Source organism: Rattus rattus, chromosome 5 (genome assembly GCF_011064425.1).
Source record: "Rattus rattus isolate New Zealand chromosome 5, Rrattus_CSIRO_v1, whole genome shotgun sequence".
Classification (NCBI taxonomy): domain Eukaryota; kingdom Metazoa; phylum Chordata; class Mammalia; order Rodentia; family Muridae; genus Rattus; species Rattus rattus.
This window is the reverse complement of record NC_046158.1, coordinates 121,828,237-121,854,893: the sequence shown is the minus strand read 5'-3', so window position 1 is coordinate 121,854,893 and position 26,657 is coordinate 121,828,237. Positions and strand designations below refer to the sequence as shown.

General features: G+C 40.2%; 1 protein-coding gene across 1 annotated transcript in view; it reads right to left on the bottom strand.

Annotated features, from left to right (window-relative positions):
- Macrod2 (mono-ADP ribosylhydrolase 2) overlaps positions 1-26,657 on the bottom strand; it is a 2,209,545-nt gene that overhangs the window by 18,816 nt on the left and 2,164,072 nt on the right. Inside the window, exon 19 of the mRNA XM_032902613.1 lies at positions 2,885-2,962. Within this exon, the coding sequence (XP_032758504.1) occupies positions 2,885-2,962 (78 nt within the window). The remainder of the gene's footprint in view (positions 1-2,884; positions 2,963-26,657) is intronic.

Here is a 26,657-nt window from a genome sequence, read left to right as displayed (position 1 = left end):
TGAGGAAACTTAACTATAAAACATTGACAAAAGAAAGTAAGCAGCACACACACACACACACACACACAAAAGTAAAAAAAAAATGTATTTGTACCATCCCTATGTTCCATATCAAAAGTGTAATGATACTATTCACACAGTGGGGAAAAATGTTATGTGTAGCTACAGAAATCACCAATCGCCAAAGGATCCTGAGCAGAAGAACAAAAGAGATATTAAACATACTCCAAAATGGAAATGATCAAACCATCAGGTTTGTACTTTAAAACAGACATGTGAGTTATTAGAGAGCCTAGGAGGTACTATGAACATGTGCTAGACAAAAGACAATCTTTTCACTGGGTGCTGCATAAGTGTTGGATGGCTACAGGCAGAAGAGCAAAACTAGACTCCTGTTTCATCAGCTACACAAATCAACTACAGGAAGATTAAAGACTTATAGAAGACATGAAACTGTGGGAGGAAAACAGGGCAAATACCTCAGGACTTTGGCAAGGGCAAGGATTTTTGGCAAAGACCTCAAAAAAAGCACAGGAAATAAAAGCAAAAGTAAACAAATGGGATTTCATCAAATTGGAAGGCTCTTGTGCAGAAAAAAAGTATTGATGGGGTAAAGAGACTGTGCAGTGGCTTAAATATGGTGGCCCAGGAGTGGAACTATTAGGAAGTGTGACGCCGTTGGAACAGGTGTTGTCATGTTGAAGGAAGCATGTCACTGTATGGGTGGGCTTCCAGACTCTACTCATAGCTGCCTGTAAGTCAGTCTTCTGGCAGCCTTCAGGTCAAGATGAATAACTTTCATTTCCTCCTCGCCATACCTGCCTAGACAATGCCATACTCTAACCTTGATGATAATGGATTGAACCTCTGAACTTGTAAGCCAGCTCCCCAAAAATGTTTTTCTTTTATAGGACTTGCCTTGGTCATGGTGTCTGTTCACAACAATAAAACCATAACTAAGACAGACACCATATGGGAGAGAGTCTCAGTAAGTTAAATCACTGAAAAAGGGTTGATAGCCAGAATAGAATGAAGTACAGAAACATTAGCAAGGGAACATGTGACCTACTTTACACATGGGCAACAAATCTAATGGGCAAACATTTCTCAAAAAATGACCAACGGGAATATTGAAGTAAAATTACACAAAGATATCATTTCTCTACAGTAGAAATTGTGACTATCAAAACAATGGAAATGATAAAAAAAAAAAAAAGTTGGCAAGGGTTTGAAGAAGCCTTGCAAACTGTCAGTGTGAATTTAAAATAGTATAGTCATTATAGAAAAAAGAATGGAAGTTTCATGGGGAGAAAAACCTACCATATGGTCTGATATCCCAATTACTGAGCATATTTCTGAAGGAAACAAAATCAATATGTTGAAAGACTTCTTGGCAACACAATATCCACAAGAGTAAATATTAAGGAATTTATAGGTAGATAAAGAAAATGTGGCACATATATGTACTGGAATACTAGTTGCCATTACAGGAAAATCCTGTCAATTGTGACATGTGTGGAACTAGAGGTTATATTAAAGAAATGGACTGGATACAGAAAGGCAAGTGATTAATCATCTCAAAGAAATGGAGTGGAAGGCAGTGGATACCAGAGATTAGACACACTGAGAGGGGCTCGGCGATGGCTTCTGCACTGCAGTTAGGTAAGATTGAGAAGCTGTGTAGGCTTGCAGAGGAGGTGTGCAGATGAGAAGGTAGATTTCCATTTCAAAGAGTTAAACGGAATTTGAGTTTTTACCGTAAAGAAATGAGTAATGTCGAAGATGAATATTATTAACCTGACCTAGACATTATAAGCTGTGTCTGCCTATAGAACCATAGCATAGTAGACCACAAGTAAGGGTAACTTTAGAATGTTATGTATCTCCAAACATAAAAAGACACATATCACTTTGTATAGTTTATGGCCTATGGATTAGTTTTCTTAGCTGTGAGATCTACTGTTGCTGCAGGGATTCGCAACTCTCCCCTGGAGTTTCTCTTCCTTCCCAGGCCCCAAGTAACCAGAGTTACTGTCTCCTGTCTTATCTAATACACATTCACTGAGCTCTGTCAAGCTCACTGACCCCTGCCTTCAAAAGTCTACAGAAAGCATTACCCATTTTGTGGGCTGCTGCCACCTGTCTTACCCCAGCTTCTCTTACCTAAATATGTCTCAGCATGCCTCTCTCATTAACCTGGAAAAGAACCTTTAATATTTAAAGCGCAAACCTTAATGGCCCAGTAGAATCATGCCTGCTGAAACAGGTATTATTCTAATATAAATAATGACATTCCTGAATGTTCTTAGCATAGGTGTATAGGAGACAGAATGTTAATAAGTTCATGATGCCGGGATCTTTATTTGACTCTGATTTGGAGGGCATCTACTTAAATAGGTTTATTTTTGAGGTGCTCTGAAAGAGTCATTGTGTGTCTGGCCAAAGCCTCAGAGGCTAGCAGTTGAGGATATGAAAAGAATCTTAACCCAAGCTCAATGGATAGCTCTGGGATGCCTGGGCAACAGGGTTAAGGGCAGGCCAGGTAGATTGCAGTCTGACCTTGGAATGACTCACCATGACCTCCATATACTAAGGAATATTTAAACCATGTGTGCTATGTTAAAATTTGTGTGCACACACACACACGTGTGTGTGTGTGTGTGTGTGTGTGTGAGTGTGTGTGTGTGTGTGTGTGTGTGTGTGAGTGTGTGTGTGTGTTAAAGGCTTCCATTTTCATGATTTTCTAGGTAGAATTTGGCTTTTGAAATTGACTTTGTTCTAACCAAATATGTTGATCGCTAGATCAAATCATCCCCTTCATCCTAGATTACATGTGTACAAAATACCACAGAACCACAGTTGAGCACAGGCAGCTTAGACTCACCATCAGGACCTGAAGTGTTTTCTGCCTCGCTGGAACCTTGGCTTTCAGCAAACACAGCAGGTGCTTCCTCGCCCTGAGCTGAAGGAAGGAAAGCAAGAGTCCTGATTACCAGAGAATCAGCTCAGCCCTGCTGCCAATCTGCTCTCACCCTCCACTGCCCTCTTAAAGTTCAAAATACTCTGAGGATTTAACTTCTTTTTGCAGAGTGTGTTACAGGAGGAAGTCGTGGGTTGAGATGCTTGAATATCCCAGAGCTGTCTCCTGAGTTCTCTTTAATTTGTGAGATAATCACGTGCACACACAGAGTTTCTCAAAATAGAACTGTAGTAGGATAAGAGAAAGAATGTGCTCTAATCAACCCAAAGTACTATTTAAATATAGGGAGGGAGGAAGACAGAGGAATGGGAAGGAAGGGGTAGGGAAAGAGTGGGAGAGAGAGAGAGAGAGAGAGAGACAGAGGAAAGAGGGAGGAAGGGAGACATAGGGAGAGGAAAAATGGAGGGAAAGAGAGGGGAGAGCAGACAGGAGATGGAAGGAGGAAAGGACTGGTAGGGGCAGGGACACACACACACACACACACACACTCACAGAGAGAGAGAGAGAGAGAGAGAGAGAGAGAGAGAGAGAGAGAGAGAGAGAGAGAGAGAGAACAGAGACTTAAAAAAAAAAGTCTGATCTTGCCTTAGGCTTGTCTCAAAGTTCAAAGTTCCCTTTTCCTCACAGGAAGAGTTTTCCTTGTTAAACTACAGGTGTACAACAAGGCTGTCTCTCTAGAGTGCTGAGTGTCTAGCCTGCTGCCAGCTTGTGTTGTGAGCTGTTTTCTATTTGACCCTCAGAAAGAAAGGCATCAATTCACTGAGGTTCAAGTTATAACCTCCCTTCAACCTAAATAAAACAACCTCACCCACCCACCTCCCGTCACCAAATCACCAGGGTTTCTCTGTATAGGAATGGCTGTCCTAGAACTCACTCAGACCAGGCTGGCTTCCAATTCAGAGGTCTTCCTGACTGGTGCTTAGATTAAAGGAGCAGGCCACCACACTAGGCTTACACAACCTCCTTAACTGTTGCAGGGAGAGGGCTGTTCACATTTCCAGATCTTCAGAAGGACAATTGATCTCTCAAAGCTTAAATACCTAGTATGTTTTCCCAACACGAATAACAAGGGCATGTATAAATAAGATAAAAATGCTACAAATAAAAATATGTGAAGTTTTATTTCTATGCATTTTATAAAAGGGGAAATCATTTTACAGGAGGACATCCTGGGCGGGGAGGATGTGTTAAGCTCACTGTGCCAAGTGGGGTTGAAGCAAAAGCTCCCATTTTCTGAGGGAGACTTTCATTGGTACAGTCTGTAATCCCAGCAGCCATTTACTGATGCTGACAGTCAAGAAATATGTCTTAGACATGACTGAGCACGTAGCCTGGGTGGTCAGAACTTGAAGATATAAACACAAGTGGAAGTGGGTGAAGAAGAAGAAAGTCATTTTAGAATTTGCAGAATGAGTTAAGGCTCATTTAACTGAAGATGCTGAACAGACTTTTGTGTTGGGTGTAAGACAGGGAGTGTGAAGTAGATGGAGGAATTGGGGAGATATCATTCTTCGGTAAAACTGATGGTACAAAGTTAGATGAGCCGGCACAGAAGAAGGATAACACAGGAAGAAAATTCTTCAAGAGCAACCGTCCTGTAACACTGCTTGAGTTCTTCTAGTAATGTCTGAGGATGGAATTGGAACACGGGAAATAAACCCTGAACTTCCAGCTGAACCTGTCAGCATAATATCACACTCTAATTCTGAAACTTCCAGGAAGTTTAGCACTTTGAATTTGCTCATTAACACACTTTCTTATACTTCAGTGCAGAAGAAACCAGTGATGTACCCCTTAAGGGTGGAATCATCATGAGCAGTTTACCCCGTAAGACTGAAAGCAAAGAATAAATAAGGAAAATAATTGATATCATAAACACAACAAGCTTTGGGATGGAGCTTAAAGTATTTTGAAAGAGAAAAAAATACTTGAATTTTTAAATTATAGGCAATTAGTAGTATTAAAAAACTTCTAAAATTAGAAATATAGGTCAATAATCCAGTAGAAAAATTACAAGAGATGCAAGAGCTCATTAAGAAATAATGTCCTACATTCTAGTGAAAAGATGATTCCGTTTTAAAATTATGAAAGAAATGCAAATGATGATGATGATCATGACGACGACGACGATGACGACGATACAAGGTTTCTGCCTGGCTTGGCAGATGCAGATGACCCTCTATCAAGAATCTCTAGAAGCACGAGGTAGATTGCTGACAGGAATTATTTTAAGGAACCAGTGAGCTACGAATGGGGCACAGACTCCATGAGGAACAGAGCGGTAGGCTGACATTCTAGCACCAATGATTGAACGGGCACTCCAAATGCCCTGAGGGTTGGTGGAAGTCCTTAGGGTTCAGCAAGTAAAAAAGATTCTGCTAAGTGCCTCAGGTTTTCTGTAGCACAGATCAACTTTTAAGTAAAAATTAATTCCAGGGCTGGGAAGATAGCGAAGCAGTAGAACACTTGCCTAGAATGTGTAAGAGGCACACGCATGCACATACGCACACACACACACACACACACACACACACACACACACACACACACACACACACACACATTTACACTTTTGATAAATAACTTAAAAAACCCCAAACACTTCTTTCTTGGGTTACCTTGGATTACATTTCTCTATTATGTTCTCCTACATGTTGGAAGCAAAAATAAATCATCTCTGGAGGAATATAAAACCATTCGGACTCTCAAATTATCCTCAAAGTTTTTAAGTACAGTCTTCACTCTACAATGAAAAACTTAACCTGGCATAATAAAACTGCTATAACAGGTCACTGAAAACTAGGAGAATTAAAATAAGGTGTTACAGACAAAATGGGAATGAACTTGGGCTCTGAGCTGAGTAGTTTGCATGGCCAAAAGGTTCCTCAGAAAAGTAGCCACTGTAAAACCAGATGTCAATTAAATAGTTGAATTTGATGGCAGGTCCGCTCAGCTGAAGAACAGTAAGCTTAAAGCGGAATCAGGAGAAAACACAGAGTGGCCAGGAGCCCTGTCAGACATAGTCTAGCCCACCCACTGAGTATTGAGATATGAGAGCTAATCCAGCCCAACTGTTGAGAGAGAACGTACAATTTTTGTAATCTTCCTTTAATGGGCAAAACTAATATTTTAAGAAAGAACAGATGTTGGTTTGCTGAAATTAATGGGTGGTACGATGCTTTGATATTCTATCAAGGGTGTGATAACAACGAGCAAACTTAAAGCAAAAGAAAATTTACTCAGATCAGTCATTGTGAAATTGCTGAAAATCAAGGATAAAAACTGTAAAAATTGTCTAGTTAAGAAAAGGCCTATTAGACTTAAAATAGCAAAGTTAAGATTTGTATGTGAGCTTGCAATAAACACAGAAGTAGAGAAACGGTGTAACATCTAGGGAATAAAGGAAAAATGTCTCCAACTTAAATTCCCATACCCAACAAAATCTTCCCAATTTGCATTTGAAATCAGAAGTATTCTCAGGAAAACAAAGCAAAACAGGATTAGTTAATAGTCAATGTCTATGGAAGGGACAGTTTCCAACATCCTTGAAACAAATTTCAGGGAGGTTATAGAACCAGAAAGAATAGGGAGCACAGGGAGGGATCTCCTGTCTATGACGTAAACATATTACACAGAACACACATCATACTAACCAGGAAGGAAGAGACTGGCAATCTGGGAAATGCTAAATTAGCAGCACAAGTTTATCAAAGCGTGTCATTAAGAGAGTGCCCAGGATTTCTGTACTTCACACCCCAAAGATACACAAACTGCCATTAGAAGGACAAGAAAGACACCAGGGACTGAACAAGGCACAGTCTTGTGACAAAGAGGTATGCTGGATAGTCACTGAATTTTTTTTGAATAACTTCTTACCCCATTTCACCAGTTCATAAAACCATGGGGTTTGGGTGGTGGTGGTGTTTGTTTTGTGTTTTTGTTTTGTTAATAAAGTCACTATAAAGTGCCTGACCCTTATCCCACTCTCAGGAATTCAGTCAGAGTTGAAGAATTTATAGCATTAATGTTATATTTGGTAAGAAGTTATCACCACAGAATGAAAATTAGGGGGCCTAATTCTACTGACATATGACTTCCTTGACATTCTTCTCTGGGTTCTTGCTTTTGATGGGATCTAGATCTAGTGACAGGGTGGAAGGAGTAAGAGAATTCCTGAGACATCCAATGGTAATAACCCCTAGAGAAATGCCTAGTGAGCAGGTCAGATAGTGGTCTATTAAGCAATGCTCAGCAAAAATGAAATAGGATATGAGATACCGTTAAGAGCTAGGAAGGCCAAGAAAGGCCATGTTGAGCAAAGCAAAGTTCAAAAAGCCAACCAGAAAACATTAAGCTTTTAAATTGTTTGCCCTAGGCCTATGCTTTTAACCTCATTATCCAATATGACTTCTGTGACATCTCAAGCTATGACAGGATGTTAGCACACATTAGCATCCTATGCAATAAGTGGTTTGAGATCCAAAGCAGACAAAAACACAGCTACTGTCAAAGTTTGAGCTCTACCTATTACATTTCTGGAACACAGAGAGGCATTGTTTATTTGATTTGCTCTCAACATCTCTGACTTTGGTGGATGTACTCATTTATTGACATTAGTGTGCGTGATGTGTGCCTGCATGTGTTGAATGGGACTTGAATTTATCTGTGTATGTGCACCGACATGCTTTGATGACCTTGCATGTACATCTGTGTATCTGCTCAAGTGTGCAAGTCTGTATGTGTATTCAGGAAGGGGAGAAGAACAGACATTTGTTATTCTGACGTGAGTGTGACACTGGCGTTATCTGAATGGCTTCTATCCTGCTGAGCAATGCAACTGAGTGTCCCAGAGAAATGAGTCCATTCCACATAGACAATAGAATCTGATAAAAACCAAACACCTCTATTCTATATTTATTCCAGCATGCCTGACCTTCCCCCATTTTGATTGGTACTGCTTGGAACATAAACAAGAGGTATATTTCAGGGCTCCTAGCAGGAGATAAAAGATGCTGAAATAGAGTCTGGGACATTCAGTGCCATTTTCATTTTCAATTACCAACTGCCACTGTTCTCCTTGAAGCTTTGATTATAGCAACCTTTTGTAGGTCAGTGGCGTTACATAAAAGTATGATAAATGGAGCAGGCCTCAACACAGAAAAAGAGAAGCCATGGTACATACACAATGCCAGGTAACTGGACTCTTGAATACATATGTTTAGAAAGATGTTGGAAGATCATCTAAGATTATACTTTGAGATATTTACTAATAATTAAGTCATGCAAACCAAGAATGATGATTTTCTCTCAGAATACATACATGCATGTAAGCTCAGAGAACAGAGCCTATTAGAATCCTATTCTATTGAATTAAAGTGTTGTTGACCCAAATGAAGTATCCTTGAACCACTGTCCCAACATCTGTGTTCCAGGGTTGCTATTAATTATTGAAAATGTTTATTTCCCACTCGATTCCCTCTTGGGAGTTTTTTTTTTTCACTGTTTCCTGATGCTATGTTTGGTTATGAAAATTTAGGGGGGGTGGATACAAAGCATCTTCAGAGTGGAGTCACATAGAGACTAGCAGTGCATTTGTACAGTTGAGTCTTTGCTGAGTCTTCTGTCTTCTACCCTAGCAGGAGCATGGGGATCAGCTGGTCCAGTGAGGATGAGCCTCATTTCAGAGCCTGCCACCTGTCTGCATCAGAGAAACTGTAGTTGGACCTGGGATTTGCAGTCAAGGTGTTGATAAGTTTTATTCTAAGCTATGGCTAAAGATAATTTAAGATGCAGTATTATTATGGCCATAGTGCACGTTGTGTGTGCACGTGTGTGCACACACACACACCCACCCCACACACACATTTTATATATGTCAGTGGACATTGTTTCTTAATTCCATCTCATAGAAATTATGTCTGTGATGTCAGAAATTTGATTTCTTAATATATGATAATAAGTTAATTTCTAGCATCTACTAAACAAAAAAGATAGATGTGTAGAAAATACTGGATTACAATATTCAGGAAAATCTAATCCAAGCTTTGTTGACTTTAGAATTCATCGAAGATGGGAGAAAACTGGCCTTAGAGTCTAAGGCATATATCATACCCATTTAACTTCCAAGGCCAAATGGAAGAAGGTGTTTATTCTACATGCATAGAGACTGAGTTAAATAGAACTTCAGTTCTTTTGAAGCAACTGCTTGTTAGGGATGATGAGCTCAATTAGACCTTGCCTTGCCCTAGACTTGCCATGTTCACTGTCTAGGTCTAGACACCAATCCAGCTAAGTGAGAAGGGATCAAAGACCCAAGTAACAAGGGAGGACAGAGCATCAGTACAAACGCAGGGTTAGCAGAGAGCATCACTTTCCAAACTACACTAATACAGCCTTGCTGGCATAAAGTCAGTTCCATTCTCAGGTCACCAACACTATTGGAAATTACCTTGTAAGCCATCCTTACACTATATTCAATCTCAGGGGGAAAAAAGTCACTGCTGTCTTTCAATATTATAGTCTTGTATTGCTACTTATCCATAATTAGCTTCTTTAAGTTCTAGATGAATAGAACTCAAGTATTGAGAATAAAATGTCACACTTCTCTTTCTTCTTTTAGAAAGAAAAATGATCAGTTTGCTGAAGGTAAAATTTGTCTGTCACTAAAACATCAAATTTCTGATATAAATGCTCTTAACAAGTATCTATTTTTTTCTTTTAGTCTTTTAAGGTTTTTGTTTGGAAACAAGCTGTAAGTGCCTAGAATCTATTAGTTTTCTTGTCAAAAGTTCATGTTTAAATTCTTCAATCTCATTCAAAATAAGTCAGGGGCCTTTAACTGTCCTGCATTTCAAAGGTATTTCCAGTTTGTTACTTTTTGTCTGCCCCCCTTACCTCCTCTCCCTCCCCTCCCTTTTCTTTCTCCTCTCTCCCCTCTCCTCCTCTCCCCTCCCCTTCCCTGTCTTCCCTCCCTTCCCTCCTGCTGCTCTCATCCCTTTCTGGAATTTAAGATTTATCAATATGGAGATCTTCATGTTTTATGAAGACTTAATTAGCTAAAATGGATTACAATTTAATGAGATACACACTGATGTTTTAGAAACATGTATTTCTAAATGGAAATGAAAAAAGTTCACTGAGCCTAATGTTTAAGTAAGTCTAGAGATGATTAAAAATACACAAAAGAACACTTACACATAACTCAAATTGCTCGAAATGCTAAGGAAAATGACCCTCGCTATTATATTTTTCCCACAATCACCCAGAAAACATAAAGTGCATAACCCGCTCTCCCTATGCTCTTCCTCAGTCATGCCCCTCAGTTCCCTTCAGCTTCTTACATGAAGCACAGGTGATGAGATATATTCTCCAAAGTACTGTCTTTTCATATTATAGATATATTCAAAACATATTTATACTCCACTGTTTAATATTATAAATAAATACATACATGTGTATTAATATCGTAACAGATATATTCGTTTTAATACACACCTTTAAAACCATCTAATGTCTTCTCATACTGCTTTTATGTCTGGCTACCTAGATGTAGATACAATACTTTAGCAAAATTCTGTGGATGGTTCTCTACATCAACTCTTAGTGGATTTCTGGATCAAGAGTGTGTGTGCACTTAGTGTTCATGGGTGTGCAATATTGCTTTCTAGAAGAGACAGACCAATCTGTGTCCTAATCAGCAATTATGAAAACGGTCTTCCCAACTGTTCCCAGCACTTAGCACCCTTACACTTTCCACAAAGAACAAGTCCTAACATACACGGTTATAATTTGCATAATGACCAATGTTACCCTTCTCTCTCCCTTTCTGTTAAAGACTTTTGATATTTTATCATCTTTCCCCATTGCTGTTGTTGTTGTTTTGTTGACTTTTACTGTTCTCTATGAGCTAGGAAAATCCTCTATGCAATATGTTGCAAATATTCTCATCTTTTTATTTTGATATAATACATTCAACTGTGCTTTGCTCCAAAAGTTCCTTTCACCAGACACACTACGTGCCCCACCTAACTGCTCAATTCAATGAGATATCGCAGCTGTCGCTTGAGGTATAATTGTGCTATATATTTTAGGACATGGCTTGTTCCTTATGTTATCAATATAGTTTCCCATTCATTTTAGAGAATGATAAGGTCTTTCAGGATTTCTTTCTTCCATAGTAGATTCATTTGTTGTGCGCATGCTTGCTCTTCTACTCCACTCCTGTGTGATGGGGAGAATTTCCGTGTGTCTGCAGGGTGGTGTGTAAGGCACACACTCCTTAACATTATGACCCCTCCATATCTATGCCTGTGGTCCTCCAGGAACTATCTTCAGGAAGGATTCAAACTAGACGCCTAGTGGCTATCACGGCTCTGTGGACAGCCATTGTGAGTTCCAGATTCTTGTGTCCTTGCCCAGGACATTGAGCAGAGAGACAGCCAGACAGCAGGAGAATATATATATATATATATATATATATATATATATATATATATATATATTATTTGATTAGGTTAATGGGTCAGAGATAAGAAGCTGTTTATCAGCACAAATGACCTTGATGTGCTGTACAAAGGATCTGGGCTTCTAGGCTCAGTTGTGTAACTTGGACCATTTGACTAAGCTTCGCATGGTCTCTCTGCTATATGTAGTACTATATACAACTTACATACTATAAACACATTAATATCTCTTTTAAAGATTTATTCTTATTTGTTTGTTTTACCTATAGGTATGTATTTGTGCCCTGTGTGAGCCTGAGGCCCGCAAAGGCCAGAAGAGGGCATTATATCTACTGGAATTTACAGATGGTTGTAAGTTACTAAGTAGATGTTGGGAACCAAACCTGTGTGCACTAGAGGAACAGCAAACACTGCACATTGCCAAGCCATCTCTCTATCCCATCCTTGCATCCTAAATCTCTTTGAATCCCAAATGACCCTGCTCATAGTCTCCAAATGGGGCCATGAAATAGTCTCTCACTTGCTGAGATACAAAATAAGTGAGCCACTGCTGTCCTCACGGAACTCACAAGAAGCCAATGCAAGGATATTGATATGCATCCTCATGGTCACTGGCAAGGAATGTAATATAAAATTCAGAATAAAAAAAAACATCTTGTCTGAGTAAGAAAAGGAAATATTTTGGAGTATAAAGAGCTAACTTCAAAGTTGTAGCTACGTGACTTTTGTTTGTTTATTTGATCTGTCCTGTGTCCGTGTCAATCTTTAGACACATAGCATCCCCTGCGTGTAAAAAACCTGAAGAAAAAAATTTTTTTAAGAGAAAAAATTTTTTTAAGATCTTTAACCAACTGCCTTAGGCCTAGCACTTCGAGCCCCTTCTTGTCTCCTTTTCTATGCTGCGTGACTTTCCCTGTAATTTCAGAGACCGTCTCAGCACCCCTAATAACGTGGTCCCACCCCCCAGCCTTCTTAGGTTGACATGCTTAGTTCAACAGAGCTGGATTCCGCCTTCACATTCTACACATGGCTGGTCTTTTCTTTCCCTTTATCAGACCCTAATTAAGTTTCCAATTCTTATTCAGCCTCATTATGCAACCCACCCCTACCCCCACTGGGGCTTGGCAGGAAGGAGGACTTTAAGAAGGCCCTTCTCAGCCAGAGGCTACCAGAGCTTGGCTACATCTGGGTTTGTCCAGCAGGAACAATACAAATTGGGTATCTGTAGAACTCCATGTGACATCACACACCTTTGTGGCTTTTGTTTCTCCACTGCTACCAGCCTAATCTGTACACCACGGGCTACTGAGCAAAACTGGGAGAGGTGGGATTTCATGCTTTCTTTCCCTTTTTATAGCCAGTAGTCTCTCTTTATTCTTTTACTCTAATAGGACTTTATCCAAGTAAGGAGCCACAGCAGGGGCAGCTTTGATTTTTTTCCCCCAATGCTGCTTTATGTGAAATCTTTCATAGGGAAGGAACTTAAGGCTGGGAATAACTAAGGCTGAATTCTCAGAACCTTCCTATATCCTCGAGGCTCCCAAAAGAAAGCACGTCTGTACCTCAAATTGAAATCCTACATGATTGCATACACACACAGCTATTCAAAGTGGAGTTGCATCCTGTGCCTTTATGGATGGTCTTATTTCTACTACACTCAGTCTCTGTGCTGCATTTTCCTAAACAGCCTGGTTTGTTCTGAACACTTAAAATCTTAGTCTGTCACCTTTGATCATGACCAAAATATTAAGAGCTATTAAAACAAAAACAAACAAACAAACAAACACACACACACACACACACACACACACACACACACACACACACACACAGAAACCCTGTATCTGAGAAATCATGCTAGCCCACAGGAGCATGGGAGGAGACTGTCGGGGCTCTGAACTGGAATGCTCCATTGCTCAGATCTGCTAAGCTAATCCTGTTTTTGGTCGCAGCCCAATACCAATTCTCTAGGCTTCAAAGAGAGATAGATTATTTCCAGCTAGGAGGAATTTTCATACACACCTGGTATTAAACTAAATATTCCTTTCAGCTTGTCTTCACAAAGCTACATCCTAGACACTGGAATCTTAATCTTTCAGTTTTTCTAGTTTTAACCACATTTGTATCCTCAAGCATTTTACTGAGACCCCAAACAAGCACATGCATGTGCACAGGAAAGCCTCGTTCAGCCAATACTATGAAGTACACAGATGAAAGTTCTGTTGATCCTAGCCTGCTGCCTTTTACTAAAGACAATTCAGTTACAGGTAAGGAACTAATGCTGCCCCTTTCTTACATGAGGCTTTATTTTCTCTTCAATGACAGCCTATGTACAAGTGTCCTTCCTGCCTTTTGAATCAAAAGAGCTCCTTGACCATCTTCTAGTTCACTGGAGATCTTTCCCATATGTGACCACCGACCTCAGCAAAGTGATGGGGCTACCCCTACATGCACATTGATGTAGTCAGGACTAAGTTCCAACCAAACATTAACACTAGCAAGAATAGCGATAGCATCCTACAGGGGTAACACAGTAAAGCTAAACTCTAGAGCGTGGCCCCTAAATACTTTCAAGGACTGGCCCTGTCAGTCTTATTCATTTGCAAGCAATGAACTAGCATATTTTCCATATCTCTGGGATGGGCTGAGGGAGTCACAGCTCTGTGACATGATGCCTCCATCACTGTACCACAGTGGCAGTGTTGACAGCATAAAAGGAGTGTATGGAGATTTTCCACTCCTTCAGGATCCTTGGGGACCTGCAACATGACGACTGTGTACGCATGTTAGAAAATTCAGGAGTAAATCTCAATAGTTTGTTTCACCTTTCTGACATAGGCTCATTCTTCAGCCTTCTAGAAACTGGGTTGCTAACACTTTGGAATTCTAATGAGCGGGGTCAGTAGTGCATCATAGCTTTGTTTGGAAGACCGTGCAGCAAGTTCTAAAAATGAGTAAGTTCTTCATGGCTTTCTTGGTCACCAAAAGGCCCAAGGGCACAGGAATATAGGTGGCTGTCAATTCTCAGTTGATGCTTCCACTAACTTGTCGATCCTCCTGGTCTCAGAGGTCTACATGAATTCATGCCATACATCAGTCCTTGGCAAAGCTGATGTCCCTGGTCTGTTCAGAACCCTCCTCCAACCCCGGTGCTGAACATCTTCACTGGCCCACTCACATTCAACATCAACTGTGATGAGTAGCTTGTATTTCTGTCTTGGATATGGGCATCTTCAGGTACCCTGGTTTCTCGCACAGGCCTGGACAGCGTGCTTGATCCACCATCTTAACAAGTTATGGATCCTTGGCCCTCTGTTTGGGTTTGCCTCTGATTCATCTCCCAGGCTGTCATGGACACTCCTGCAGCCATCAAGCTGACTTCATTGGCTGTGTGAAAACAGCATCTTTGGAGAGAGAATGGATTCTGGCAGGTGGAAATAATGGGGCCTGTGCCTGCTTTAGTTCTTGACATTTAATCTCTTGTTCTAGGAGACAATTCAGGAAACTTTCCCAATAACAGGAAAAAAAATAGCCACATAGAATTTTCCTTTCTGCCCAAGAAATCTTAATCCTCTTTTTGTTTGTGTAGTTTTACCAAACTAGAGATCCTGTCACATAACCTCTTCGGCAAGATAACAATTCACCTTTTGGGATGAGGCAATCCAATTTTGATTTATTGATTGCAGGGCACAAAGCTATTCTAAAAAAATAAATACAAACGTGGAGACCAATCCATATGTGATTGTCAAATGAAAGCTTAAAGGACAGGCTTACTAAGAGGGGAGAAAAACCAACAGAACTTAATTTCCTTCTTTTTATAGGATGAAATAGACATTTTTTGTTGTTGAAAAAAATCCAATTTATAAATTCCAAATGCACAAGAGACAGGACATTTTCTACTCTCTCTTGGGCAGATACAAATATCAATAATGTACTAAAAGTCAAGCTTTGGTTTTAGCTCTTTGCTTCTATTGAATATAACCCACTTATTATCTAGCTGATCTCAACTGGACATTGACTATTTGTGTGGTTATATCCCTTGGAGAGAAAAGATAGGATCTCATATACCATGACATAGGCTCCATTATCAGTAGACTGTTAGATACATTGTAGTTCATGTGTACATGTATGTACATGTATATAAACCTTGTAAAAAGGGGGAAGAGTACTTCTAGAATGTTTCTTATGTAGGAAAAATGGCTAGCTTGTTAAGTTTGTATTTCCTTGATGTGAGGACGTCTCTTCCCCTAGCCTCTTAACAGTAGGGACTTGAGATGAATTGGACGATCAATGTCTCTACAATTGCTATTAACCTAGATTGAAACCAAGTTCAGGCAGAGGGATTGCATTTGCTTGTGAGACACTGGACAGCATTTCCAATTCCAGATCACTTAAATTGATGTTTTTCTAGACCATATTGGTAGAATGAAGTCAAAGTACAAAAGCCCATGACTGGCATGGCTTATGGTTCAAGTTCTTTTTTTTTTTTTTTTTTTTTTAATTAGTTATTTTTATTTATTTACACTTCAAATGTTATCTCCCTTCCCAGTCTTCCCTATGGTTCAAGTTCTTAAGGAAGACAGTTTTATTTATTTATTTTTTTAATCAATGCCAAAGTTAAGACACCCACATCTCCTAGAATTATGGAGATTCCTGGGTCCTCTTCTCTGAGTTGACTCAGTACTCCTTCAGCTGCTAAGGACAGTGTCTGTACTCTGATGGGTTTTTCTTTTACCCTTGGTAACCAGCATCTCTGCTTGCCAGGGTAACAGAGTTTTATTATTGTTTTGTCAGTGCAGGTGGCAGTCAGACCTTCCTGAGAACATGGTGAAAGAAAAGGGTTAGTAATTTTCCACCAGCCTCAGGGCACCAACAGCCCCTCCCATGCAGAAAGGAATGTTCCAATGTCTCCAAGACACCAGGAAGGGCTGTCCCAACCTTATCTAACAGCAGCTCCAGTAATGCATCAAAGACCCCAACACTGCCCAAGTTGGCAGCAACCTAAAGGTCAATTGGGTCCACCAATGCTTATATGCCCAATCACCATCGCTGTAACCCGCCCTTTACAAAATGTATAAAAACTGTACTAATGGATAGTTTGGGATCGCCTCTCTTCTCTTTGTGGGTGATCCCAGTGAGCTGGAATAATAAACGTCTTGCTTTTGCATTGATTTCTGGTCTCACATCTCCTTCCCTGGAGTCTCCTGGTAGTTACGACTCAGGTCAAGTCTTACAATGGAAATCCGGAATCTTTGGTTATTGACTGTTCTTTAGTCCAAGTGCTAAAACTCTAACTGCCTTCTCCCAATCTGTAACTTAAAACAGTTGATAGGAAGAGTCACTGGCTAAGCCTATAAATACAAGTGAAAGCAAAAACACAAAGGCGCCTCCCTCCCTAAGATACTCTTGGTCAGAGTGCTTTATCACAGCCTAAGATAAATGAACCCCAACAGCTCATCGTCCTTCAGTGGTTGTCTGCTCTTGCCCCACCCTGCCCCAGTCCCTAGGTCTAACCTCCCCAAATAAGCTATTTATATTCAAGATCAGTTTTGACTATGAGCTTGGAGGAAAGGTCTATTGTTGTGGTTTGTCCTGGAGTTATCTGTATTTTGATGCTAATACCACTCCCCCAAGGACAGTCACAAACTCAGGACTCTGATGACTTCACCAGAACCTTCTGTCCATTGATTTTGTAAAATACAGATGAGAGGCAGGTAGAGGATAGAAGGAGGCCTGTCATTGGATGAGATGGAAGGATAGGCAGGAGAGAAGTTTGGAGGAAGAGGAGGAGACTGGAAAAAGGAGGGGAAATGACAGGAGGGGGAGAGAGAGGAGCCAAGGGACAACAATGGAGGTGAGGTTAAGATTCCACTCTGTGTATTTACAGATTGTTATCAATGTTCTTAAGGGATGGATGGTACTGGGCTTTGTATGTTTAGTTGGGCAATTATATCTTATCAATTGGGCCAAAGGTTATTGTATTGTGTGTTCTTTCATGTGTAGATTTAAGTGTAATGGAGTATGGGGTGGCTGGTCTGGGTCACCTCAGAGTTGGGATGTATGTTTCTGGCATGGAAACCTGCCTTGAGAACTAGATAGGTAGAGAGATTGCTGCCAGGCTCAGAGAGAGGCCTTTGGCAGTGTGATATGGGATGAAGTAGAGAGGGTGAGACGCTTTGCTGAGTGAGAATTAAGATATCCAGCAGATATCATGGGGCACGGTGGTGCCAGACCTAGTGGGGGATAAAAGACAACCCTATTTTTTTATTATTTTTTATATTTTGAAAACAACAGTCTATAATTGCAGATTTTTTTGGTGCTGAGGGAGAAACATTACAAGTCTGAAGCCAACCTGGGCTGCTTATGAGTTGAAGGATAGTTATCTCAAAAATTTTAAAGGAGCTATGATATATCTCAGTGGTACACAAAGTTCTCTCTCTCTCTCTCTCTCTCTCTCTCTCTCTCTCACACACACACACACACACACACACACACACACACTAAAATATATTTGAATATATAGCTCAAATGAAAAAATGATAGCTCATACTCATGAATTTCAGCCTGATAGTCCTCCATACTATATTCTGAGTTAGCACAGTTTTCTTCAATTTTTTGCATGTGATTATAATATTTAACAAATGATTGGCACTTAATTACTTTACTCATGAAAGTAAAGAATTCATGAATGGATAATTTTTCCAGGCTTTGCATCAGGAATTATAAGTATTGTGGTCATTTAGAATTAAAAAAAAATCTGCTCCTAAAATGACCCTTCTGTTGGACTCTCTATTCAGAGAGACTGCTCTTTTTCTTAGTGATAGGAGAAACTCATTCTCACACATCTCACTTTTGGAAACATTAATAGAAAAATAAAAGCTTTCTGGGATGGCATGAAGACACTGGATATAAAAACTAAATATGAACCTTCCCCTTACAAATTAACACTAAATTTGAAGTAACTGTGAAAATGTGTCCATATCCAATTAAGCTAAGTTGGTACATGCATGCATTGTGTGGTAAGTTTTTGATATTGTTATATAGTTTTAAAAATTTTTTATAGGAAATGGACAAATAGTTTTACTCCAGAAGTGAGTGTACTCCTCAAAAAACAAGCCTACATAACCTTCCAAGATTTCATAAGGAAACTAGCCCAAACTGGCCCTATGGTCCACCATCTGACCCCTTCCATTGTGGTCTTGGAGCCGTCTGCTTTGTATCCATTCACGATGTTTGTCCAAGGCTGAGCTCTAAGGTTCTTCCTACATCCAGTGAGTAAGAAACCGGGGCTGGGTACTCCATATCATCATGTTTACATGGAAGCTCAATGAATTATCTGCCTATTTGCAGATTTTCACTGACATCCATCACAAGGTTTCTGGATGGCCAGTGCACACATTTAATGGATGGCCTACCTCGAATTTATGTGTAGCATAATAGCTATGAAGTTGGGAAAGCACTAGAAAAAGGATTGGTTCAATGGAATGGCTTTCTAAAATTCTGAATGCTGCACACTTACATTTCCAGGCAGAAATTATGAAAAATAGCTGTATTTGTTCATTCATTCAGTGAGAACCTGCCTATAAGTGTCTGTAAATAATTTTCAAAGGTTGTAAGATTACAATGACTAATCAAACCATCCTAACTCAAAAGTTAGTCTAAAGGACTCCCCTAATCAGGTGGAGAGGCAGAAGTTTAAGCTGTCTGTTTTGATTCTACCTCTTGTTGGTTGGTTGGTTTCTTATTATTTACCAGCACAGTAATTCAGTATACCAATGTGGAAAATGAAATAAAATCTAATTCATTGAGAGGTAATTTTTAAATTAAGATGCTTAGTGATAATCCCACAGGTATTCTCTCAGTATTAGTTCAATGTACATTATCTATCTATCTATCTATCTATCTATCTACCTATTTACCTACCTACCTATATTTATGACTAGAAAAGAGACAGAGACTAGAAAGCAGTGCTCGTGTATCCTAATGCTGGAGCCAGATCTACATGATTTCAGTCCTGTTTACATGAGAAACTACAACAAAGACAAGACTTGTGTCCCTTTGGTTTTTATAGGCAATGTTGCTTAATTGTCCTTTGCTTTCCTGCTTTATCTATGATTTCCCTGCTTTGGAAGGATATAACTTGTAGAGCTGTTTGTGTGGGTCTGCTGTTAGGATAGAAATTGGGGCATATTGACAGTCTGAAGGAGGATCAACCGGGAGGGAGAGGTGGCGAGAACCCACAGTGTGGAGGAGTGCAAGATCACCCTAGGGGGTGGGCAAGTGTTGCCGCTCAGGTTCTAAGCTTATAGGCTGCTGAATCTTTTTGAGCCTAATACTACTTATTTTTATCCCTATGAAGGATGCTATCTGACTAGTTATGTGAGCATCCTCTGAGCTTCTCAGTTTTGATTAAAAGTTGGTCCACCAGAATGAGTCATGGAAGCACTGATGGTAATGTCGGGCTGAATCATGCAGTAGATGATTAAGCTATTGAGAGGTCTTTGCTAACCCACTGACATCAGCAAGCTTCAGTTTTCTGTTTTCTAAACAATGTAATTTGATTACATTTCAAGTACTGTGCTTCCTTATTTTCCTATTTATTATGTAAATTGCATATGTAAATGAACTCGCGATAAAGATATGCAGACTTTTGTCTGTAAAAAAGATGGACACGCAGTGAAGAGTGCTGAATTTTGAGTTGGTTTTCTGGTGATTGGACAGGTCTCTTTCTTCCAGTCCCATCTGTTTATGGTAGCAGCGATATTGTCTATGGTTAGGGTACAGTGTTTAATTCAGGATCAGTGACCTTGTTAGACTTAAGAACACATTCTAGTTGAAATGTAACAGAGAAGATCAATGTCCTCACTCCCTAAGAACCTATTGATCTTGAAGGTCTATGGAGACACTTTGTATCTATTGCTTACTAGAATTTCCTTGAGCACTTGCACCTGCCCTACCCTAATGAGTTTATGGATAACAAAGCAGCAACTGTGTGTTGGAAACAGTCTTAGCCCTCCAGAGACTTGGGTAAGTAAATTCAAAGTGACTATGAGTTATTCTGAACTAATGTAGGTAGTTCATGCAGTCCTGGGTTGGGGTGGGACAGTAAGGAATAGTTTTCAGAGACATATTTCTAGATAAGGTTAAATAGACTTTCTGAGCCCCGAAAGGTCGTGTCAGGAAAAGATCCTAAGAGAAACAGCAAATGCAGAAGCCCAGTTTTGTTGCAGAATTCAAGATGGCAGCATTTGGAAGCTCCACATATGAAGTGGTGTCAAATCACAAAGTCAGTAGGGCACAGGGTCCAGTGTTTGGAAGAGTATAAATTACCACTTGGAAGGCTATGACACCAGCAGGCTTTGGTGGGCAGTGGCACAATCAATTAGTGTTTTGGGAAGGATTAGACTGGCTGCTGAGGGGAGAATAATCTTGAGGGGGCAGAGAGAAGAGTGGAACAAACAGGAGAGAAATACTTCTCTTGGGTCCAGACTTGGGCCATTCCCCAACTATTTGGACAGTTGGGCAGGTGCCTGGTGATCAAGCAGTATCCGAAGGACCATGAGCAGAAATGACTGACTTCTGGGTTTGACACTCAAATAAGATTTTGGAGTGAACTCTACATTCTCTGTTTCCTCAGACAGGTATTGAACAGGACTTCTTAAACCTCCGTAAGGATCAGATTTACTGGTGCAACTGAAGAATATACCTCCTCCTGTATCCTATTCTCAAGCCTCTGTTTCAGCCAACTGGTTTTGGGACCCAAGAATTTGTATTTGCAGGCAAGCCGCCACATAGCATAGGGAGACCTTGCAGAACACATCAGAGTCATAGGAAGGAAAAGTCTCCTGTTTCTGAACATCTGTATACAATGGCCCCTCCCTCAAAGTCAGGACCAGTTTGCCAGTGAGCAAGAAGTATGCTTTAGTCACTTAAAGGCATTAAACTTTTAAGATTGTTTCTTCAGTTTGCCTACACAATATACGAGGCACTTGTCTTAGGGTTTCTATTGCTACAATAAAATACAATGAGCAAAAGAAGCTTTGGTTATGAAAGAGTTATTTTTTGTGTATACTTCCTGGTTACAATTCATTACCTATGGAAGTCAGGGCAGGAAATCAAGGCAGGAGCCTTGAAGCATGAGCTGAACTGAAGCAGAGGCTATAGAGGAATGCGGCTTCCTGGCTTGCTCAATGGGTTTTCTCACGTGCTACCCACAGTGAGGTGGACCCTTCCGTACTAATCATCAAGAAAATGCACCACAGGTCAATCTGGGTAGGACATTTTCTCAGGATGTTTCCAGACCCAAGGGACAAACTAGAATGGAAAAAGAATGAGATATTAAATGTTAGAAAGTTGGCAGTAATTAAGGAAGCAGGCTGTTGAATGATAGAAGGGGTCGGGGGAGGTGCAATGCTAAGGTCAGGTTTCAGATGCCAAGACAGGGGATGATAAGCAGCATGTCTACGAGCAGAGATAATTTTAATGAAGATACAAAGCGGTATATTTTCCCTGAATCAGCCTTTATTTTCTGAGCAAGGTGAGAAATGGGACCCCAGGAAAGGAGAAAGGGCTTGTAGACAAACACAAGGAAAAGAGAAAACTGGAAATGCCTGCTACAAAGAGTATGTGTGGCTTGTCAAAATGCCGACTCATAGGACTTTTTGTAGATTCTAGCTATTTTTTAGCTGATGTAGAGATCATGTAAATTTCCATACCAGAGTTCGACTCATTTGAACTGACAATGTGAATTGACGACCTCACGGTATTCCTTTTCCCGCTGAGCCTAACTCTAGGCACTTCTTTCCTTTCATCTTAGCTCTACTTTGCACTCCTTCTCACTAGGGTGCCCTGGTCATTTCATACCGTCCACTCTTTTAATACTTTATGCTCTGTGGTTCACCTTGCCCATTCTCTCAAGCACAGTGAACTTGATGGAGATGCCTTTGGCCTTTCTAAAGCTTCCTGGTAGCTTAGCTAACACCTGTGGAAGTTTCTAGATACCCAAACTGTGAGAGACCGAGGAGATAGGGTGACTATAGTTAAACATTCTTCCTGGCTACAGGAGATGGACTTTCCAAAACATTATTTCAAGCTCCATGGGCTGATGCTATCCTGCAGGGAAAAGTCTCAGTGCCTTGATTGCTGGACTAATGAAGTTCATTAGTCCTCTACATATAATGTAGGTACCGACTGTGTGCCATGCATTGTGGGCTTCTAGTAACGGTGATCAAGATGACGAAGCTTTTATAGAGAGAGGGGAAAGAGGCTATGCAGCTGGAGTAATTGTAGAGGGGCTTCATGTAGGAGTGACACTTCGGATTGAGACCTGTCTAAGGGGTCCAGTAACAGAACGTGAAGGAGCTCATGTTTCTCTGAAGGAGGCAGCCCTGACACAATGTTCCCAGGAGTAAATTAGCCTACTCCAGGAACAGAAAGTGGGTAAGAAAACCAAAGGGTAGCAAAGAAGGCTAAGAGGCAGACTGATGGAGATGATGAAACCAGGAAGTTATTTCATTGTAACCAGGTAATTTAGCACCTGAACAAATCAGTTTAGTTTTAGGAACTGTTATCAGTTCTGTGATGGCCACGTAGCATCACAAAACATCCAAACAGAAAAACAGTTTCTGGCAAGGACAGATCATCTCACCCTAGATAGTCACACGTGATACGTATGCTGAAAACTGAGCACTATGCTGGATTCCTGGGACTTAGAAGCCAAGACTCAGAAGAATCCCCTTATCTAGGGGATGTTAGGAGTTTTAAGGGGGAACATTCAGGGAAAGAAACAGTAAGTATGTAAGCCCTTGGAAGGAGCACACCTATATCATAAAGAAAAGCACAGATGTGAGGGAATAAAGGAAATTTATATCAGGGGAAAAGGGGACAAAGAGGTCTCAGTCACAAGTGCCACCATAGGGATGCGGCAGAAATATCTTCTACACAAGACTGGGGACAGAATTTAAAAAGTGAGACATTCATGTATCATAAAAGAGTCATCCAGTTATGGTATGATAAGCAATGTCCAAAGATGAGGTTGGGGGAATCACATGAGTTATTGCTGTTATTGATGCAAACATTGGTCATGACCATTGGTGGCAGGGAAAGGTAGGAAATGTAAGATATTTTGAAAATAAACTAATAAGTATTGCTGAAGATGTGGATGGATTGTATTTGGGTTATTGAGAAGAGGCCAAGACAACTTCAAAACTATGGCTGTAACCACTGAGCATGATGGAACTGCCACGTGTTCAGATGAAGCATTGCAGATGGGAGCAGATATTAAAAGCCCAGAGTTGAAAAGACTAAGCTAAGCTGGAGATGTCCAGAAGGTATTCCTCATAGGAATCTTTATTATAAAAATATAAAATTCAGTGATGCTGCCATGAATAGAAATAGAACTTAAAATTAACAGGTCATTTGTAGAGGTAGAATCAAATCAAATTAGAATGTTTAAGAAATAAGAAAAGAAGTAAATAAAGACACGCAAGCAGCAAATCATTGCTATTAAAAACTGCCTTCCATTCTTCCTCCCTCTTACCTTTCTACAAATAGAAAATGATACTTGGTTTAATAAATTACAAAAACATTCTTCAGCCCAGATAGACAGTACACAAGGACCTCTCATAGGTTATCAATGAGAGGCGAGAGTAGAGTCTCTCTTTGGCTGTAGGTACTCCCTAAGTATCATGCATGAAAAGACTTAGAAGGTGCATAGAACACTGCAGCAGATGCTTTAGCTGGGATAAATAAAAATGAAAGGGGAAGTGACATGGCCCAGGGATATTGAAGAATCTGTGTGGTTATTTTTTTCTTGGCTTCTTTTGAACCCAGATGGTGATCCGGCTCCCCTTCCCTGAATCCATCACATAGACTCTTTGAGAATAGTAAGCCTTGTTACTTTGCAAATGAGAAAGGGGGAAATTAGGCCTAGCCATCTACTCATTCAATCGGGACTTGTAGTTTAAGACAACTGGTTGTCTAATCTAGGGGATATAGTTACCATGCTATTGATGCTGACATCTTTGGTGTCACAGAGCTGCCACTCACGGATTGAGACTGCTTGAGCAAAGTCCTCACATGGTAATAAAACTGAACTACACAAAAATAAGGTCCATATTTTAATGCTATAATGGTGGTGGGAAAAAGTAGGAAAATTCTAGAGATAAATATTACCTGTATTGTAGGCAATGCCTTGATATTTGACATGTTAGGTCCAGATGAGAATTTGTATCAGTGTGTCCCCTCCCTCATTTTTACGGAAGTCATGTGATTGCATTGATGGCAAAGATCTAGCTGATGGTAAATGGGCACACACAGGAAGGGACTTCCGCTCTCCACTATTCAATTCAAAGTTCTGTTTACCTAGAGTCTTTCTCACTAGCTGGTTCTTAGAACATCTGAATGCAATGCAGCTGGCTCATAGACCAAGCCATCTGCTCCAGCCTTCTGGCACTAATAGAATGCCATTACTTACAGTCATGGTCAGAAGAATCTGCAGGGTGGTAAATTGGAATGCCACTCTGTGAATTCTCTGTAAACGTTCCTTTCCCTATATCTCTCTTGGGAGTGATACAAAACTTTCAAGACTATAAATATAGCGACACTTGGTAGGCTGTTTGTTACTAAAATGGAAGCACTTGGCCATGGAAAACTAGAACACTGTCACCTGGCCATTTAACATTGCTGCAAGCAAGTGCTGTAGTTTTCCTATATGCTATAGTGGTGGTATTAAAAAAAAAAACAAAGGAAAACAAAACAACAAAAAAACTTATTTTGGGGAAGATGCAGCCAAACCTTCCCTCACCATGCATCACAGTGGGATCCCAAATATGAATTTTAATATGTATTTTTTAGTGGATAGAGTACATGGCAAAACCTCAGAGGGGCAGCTCTTATTCCAATCACCCTCCAAATATAAGAGACATGTGTGATAGCTATTCTTGATTGTCAACTTGGTCACATCTGGAATTGTAACAGTAGAAGTACAACTGGCTCCATGATGGAAGTGCTATTCATGCTGTAAAATTCAGCCCATGGACAACCTCACTGGCCAAAAATGAAAACAAAGATCTAACCCATCAAAGTTCATAGTTCTGAGGCTGTCTCTAAATGTACTAACCTTGATTTCTGGCTTCTGTAGTGCTGCTATTATCTAACTGTTCTTGTTAACTGTAGCATGTCAACCCAGAACATAGTTTTTATGCCTAAAAGGAAAGGTCAGGCTGAGAAAGTCTCAGGGCAATCCTGGGATTCTGAACACCCCGTGTAGTCACAGGCCAGACAACAAAGACTTCCCATTGGCTAAAATATATGTCCCAGTAGTCTTCTCTGGTGACTACCAGAATTAATGGGCAACAATCCAGAAATGGAGGACACATCTGTGAGAGAATTTGCATAGTTTGAAGCAGACGAATCCATTTCTAGTCTGGACCTCTGATACAGGGAATCCTACAGTTTTGATCTGGATCTTGAGGTGGGAAGACACCCTATCTGGGCCACACTTCCTGCTGGAAGCCTCAGGATAAACATAGAAAGAAGGACTTTGGCTCTTTGCTTGCTTGTGCTTGTCTTGTTTCAAGTTCATTCCTTTATTGGCATTACAGCCAACTTTTGGTGGGATTTCAGTGTCTACTGAAGACCAGCTGGTACATCCAATGCTGTAGACTGAGTGACTTCTGGAATCTCAGACTTTTTGCTCCTAGCCCACCATTATTGGATTAGTTGAACAAATACCTATAGTGATTCTAATAAACCCCCTTTCTATATATACAGAAAGAGATTCCTTCTCTAAATTCTGCTAATCTGGAGAACCCTGACTAATACCACATGTTTTGCCATTTGTATTTTCAGCTAAACAATCTAAATTGTGTTAGTATTTTATTTACTTGCCTTGGGTAAGAACTGCTGATATTCTTATGATCAATGATGTTATATGATGTTATATATCACTTAAGGGATAACTTATCAATTTTGATAGGTAAGACAATTTATCTTTTTTGTTAGTTATCTTTAATGAATGCATATAAGGGCATTTGTTCTTCAACCTTTCTGGTATGCATTTATTCTTCCAAGAATATGAATGCTAACAAAGAACTAAGAAACTGGGCATGCACCTATTTTTTGAGGTTGCTGACTGAGATAAGACACTAGAAGCCAGCTTGAGAAAAACTAGAACTTCATATAACTCAAAGTCCCAGAACCACAGCATAGAAAGA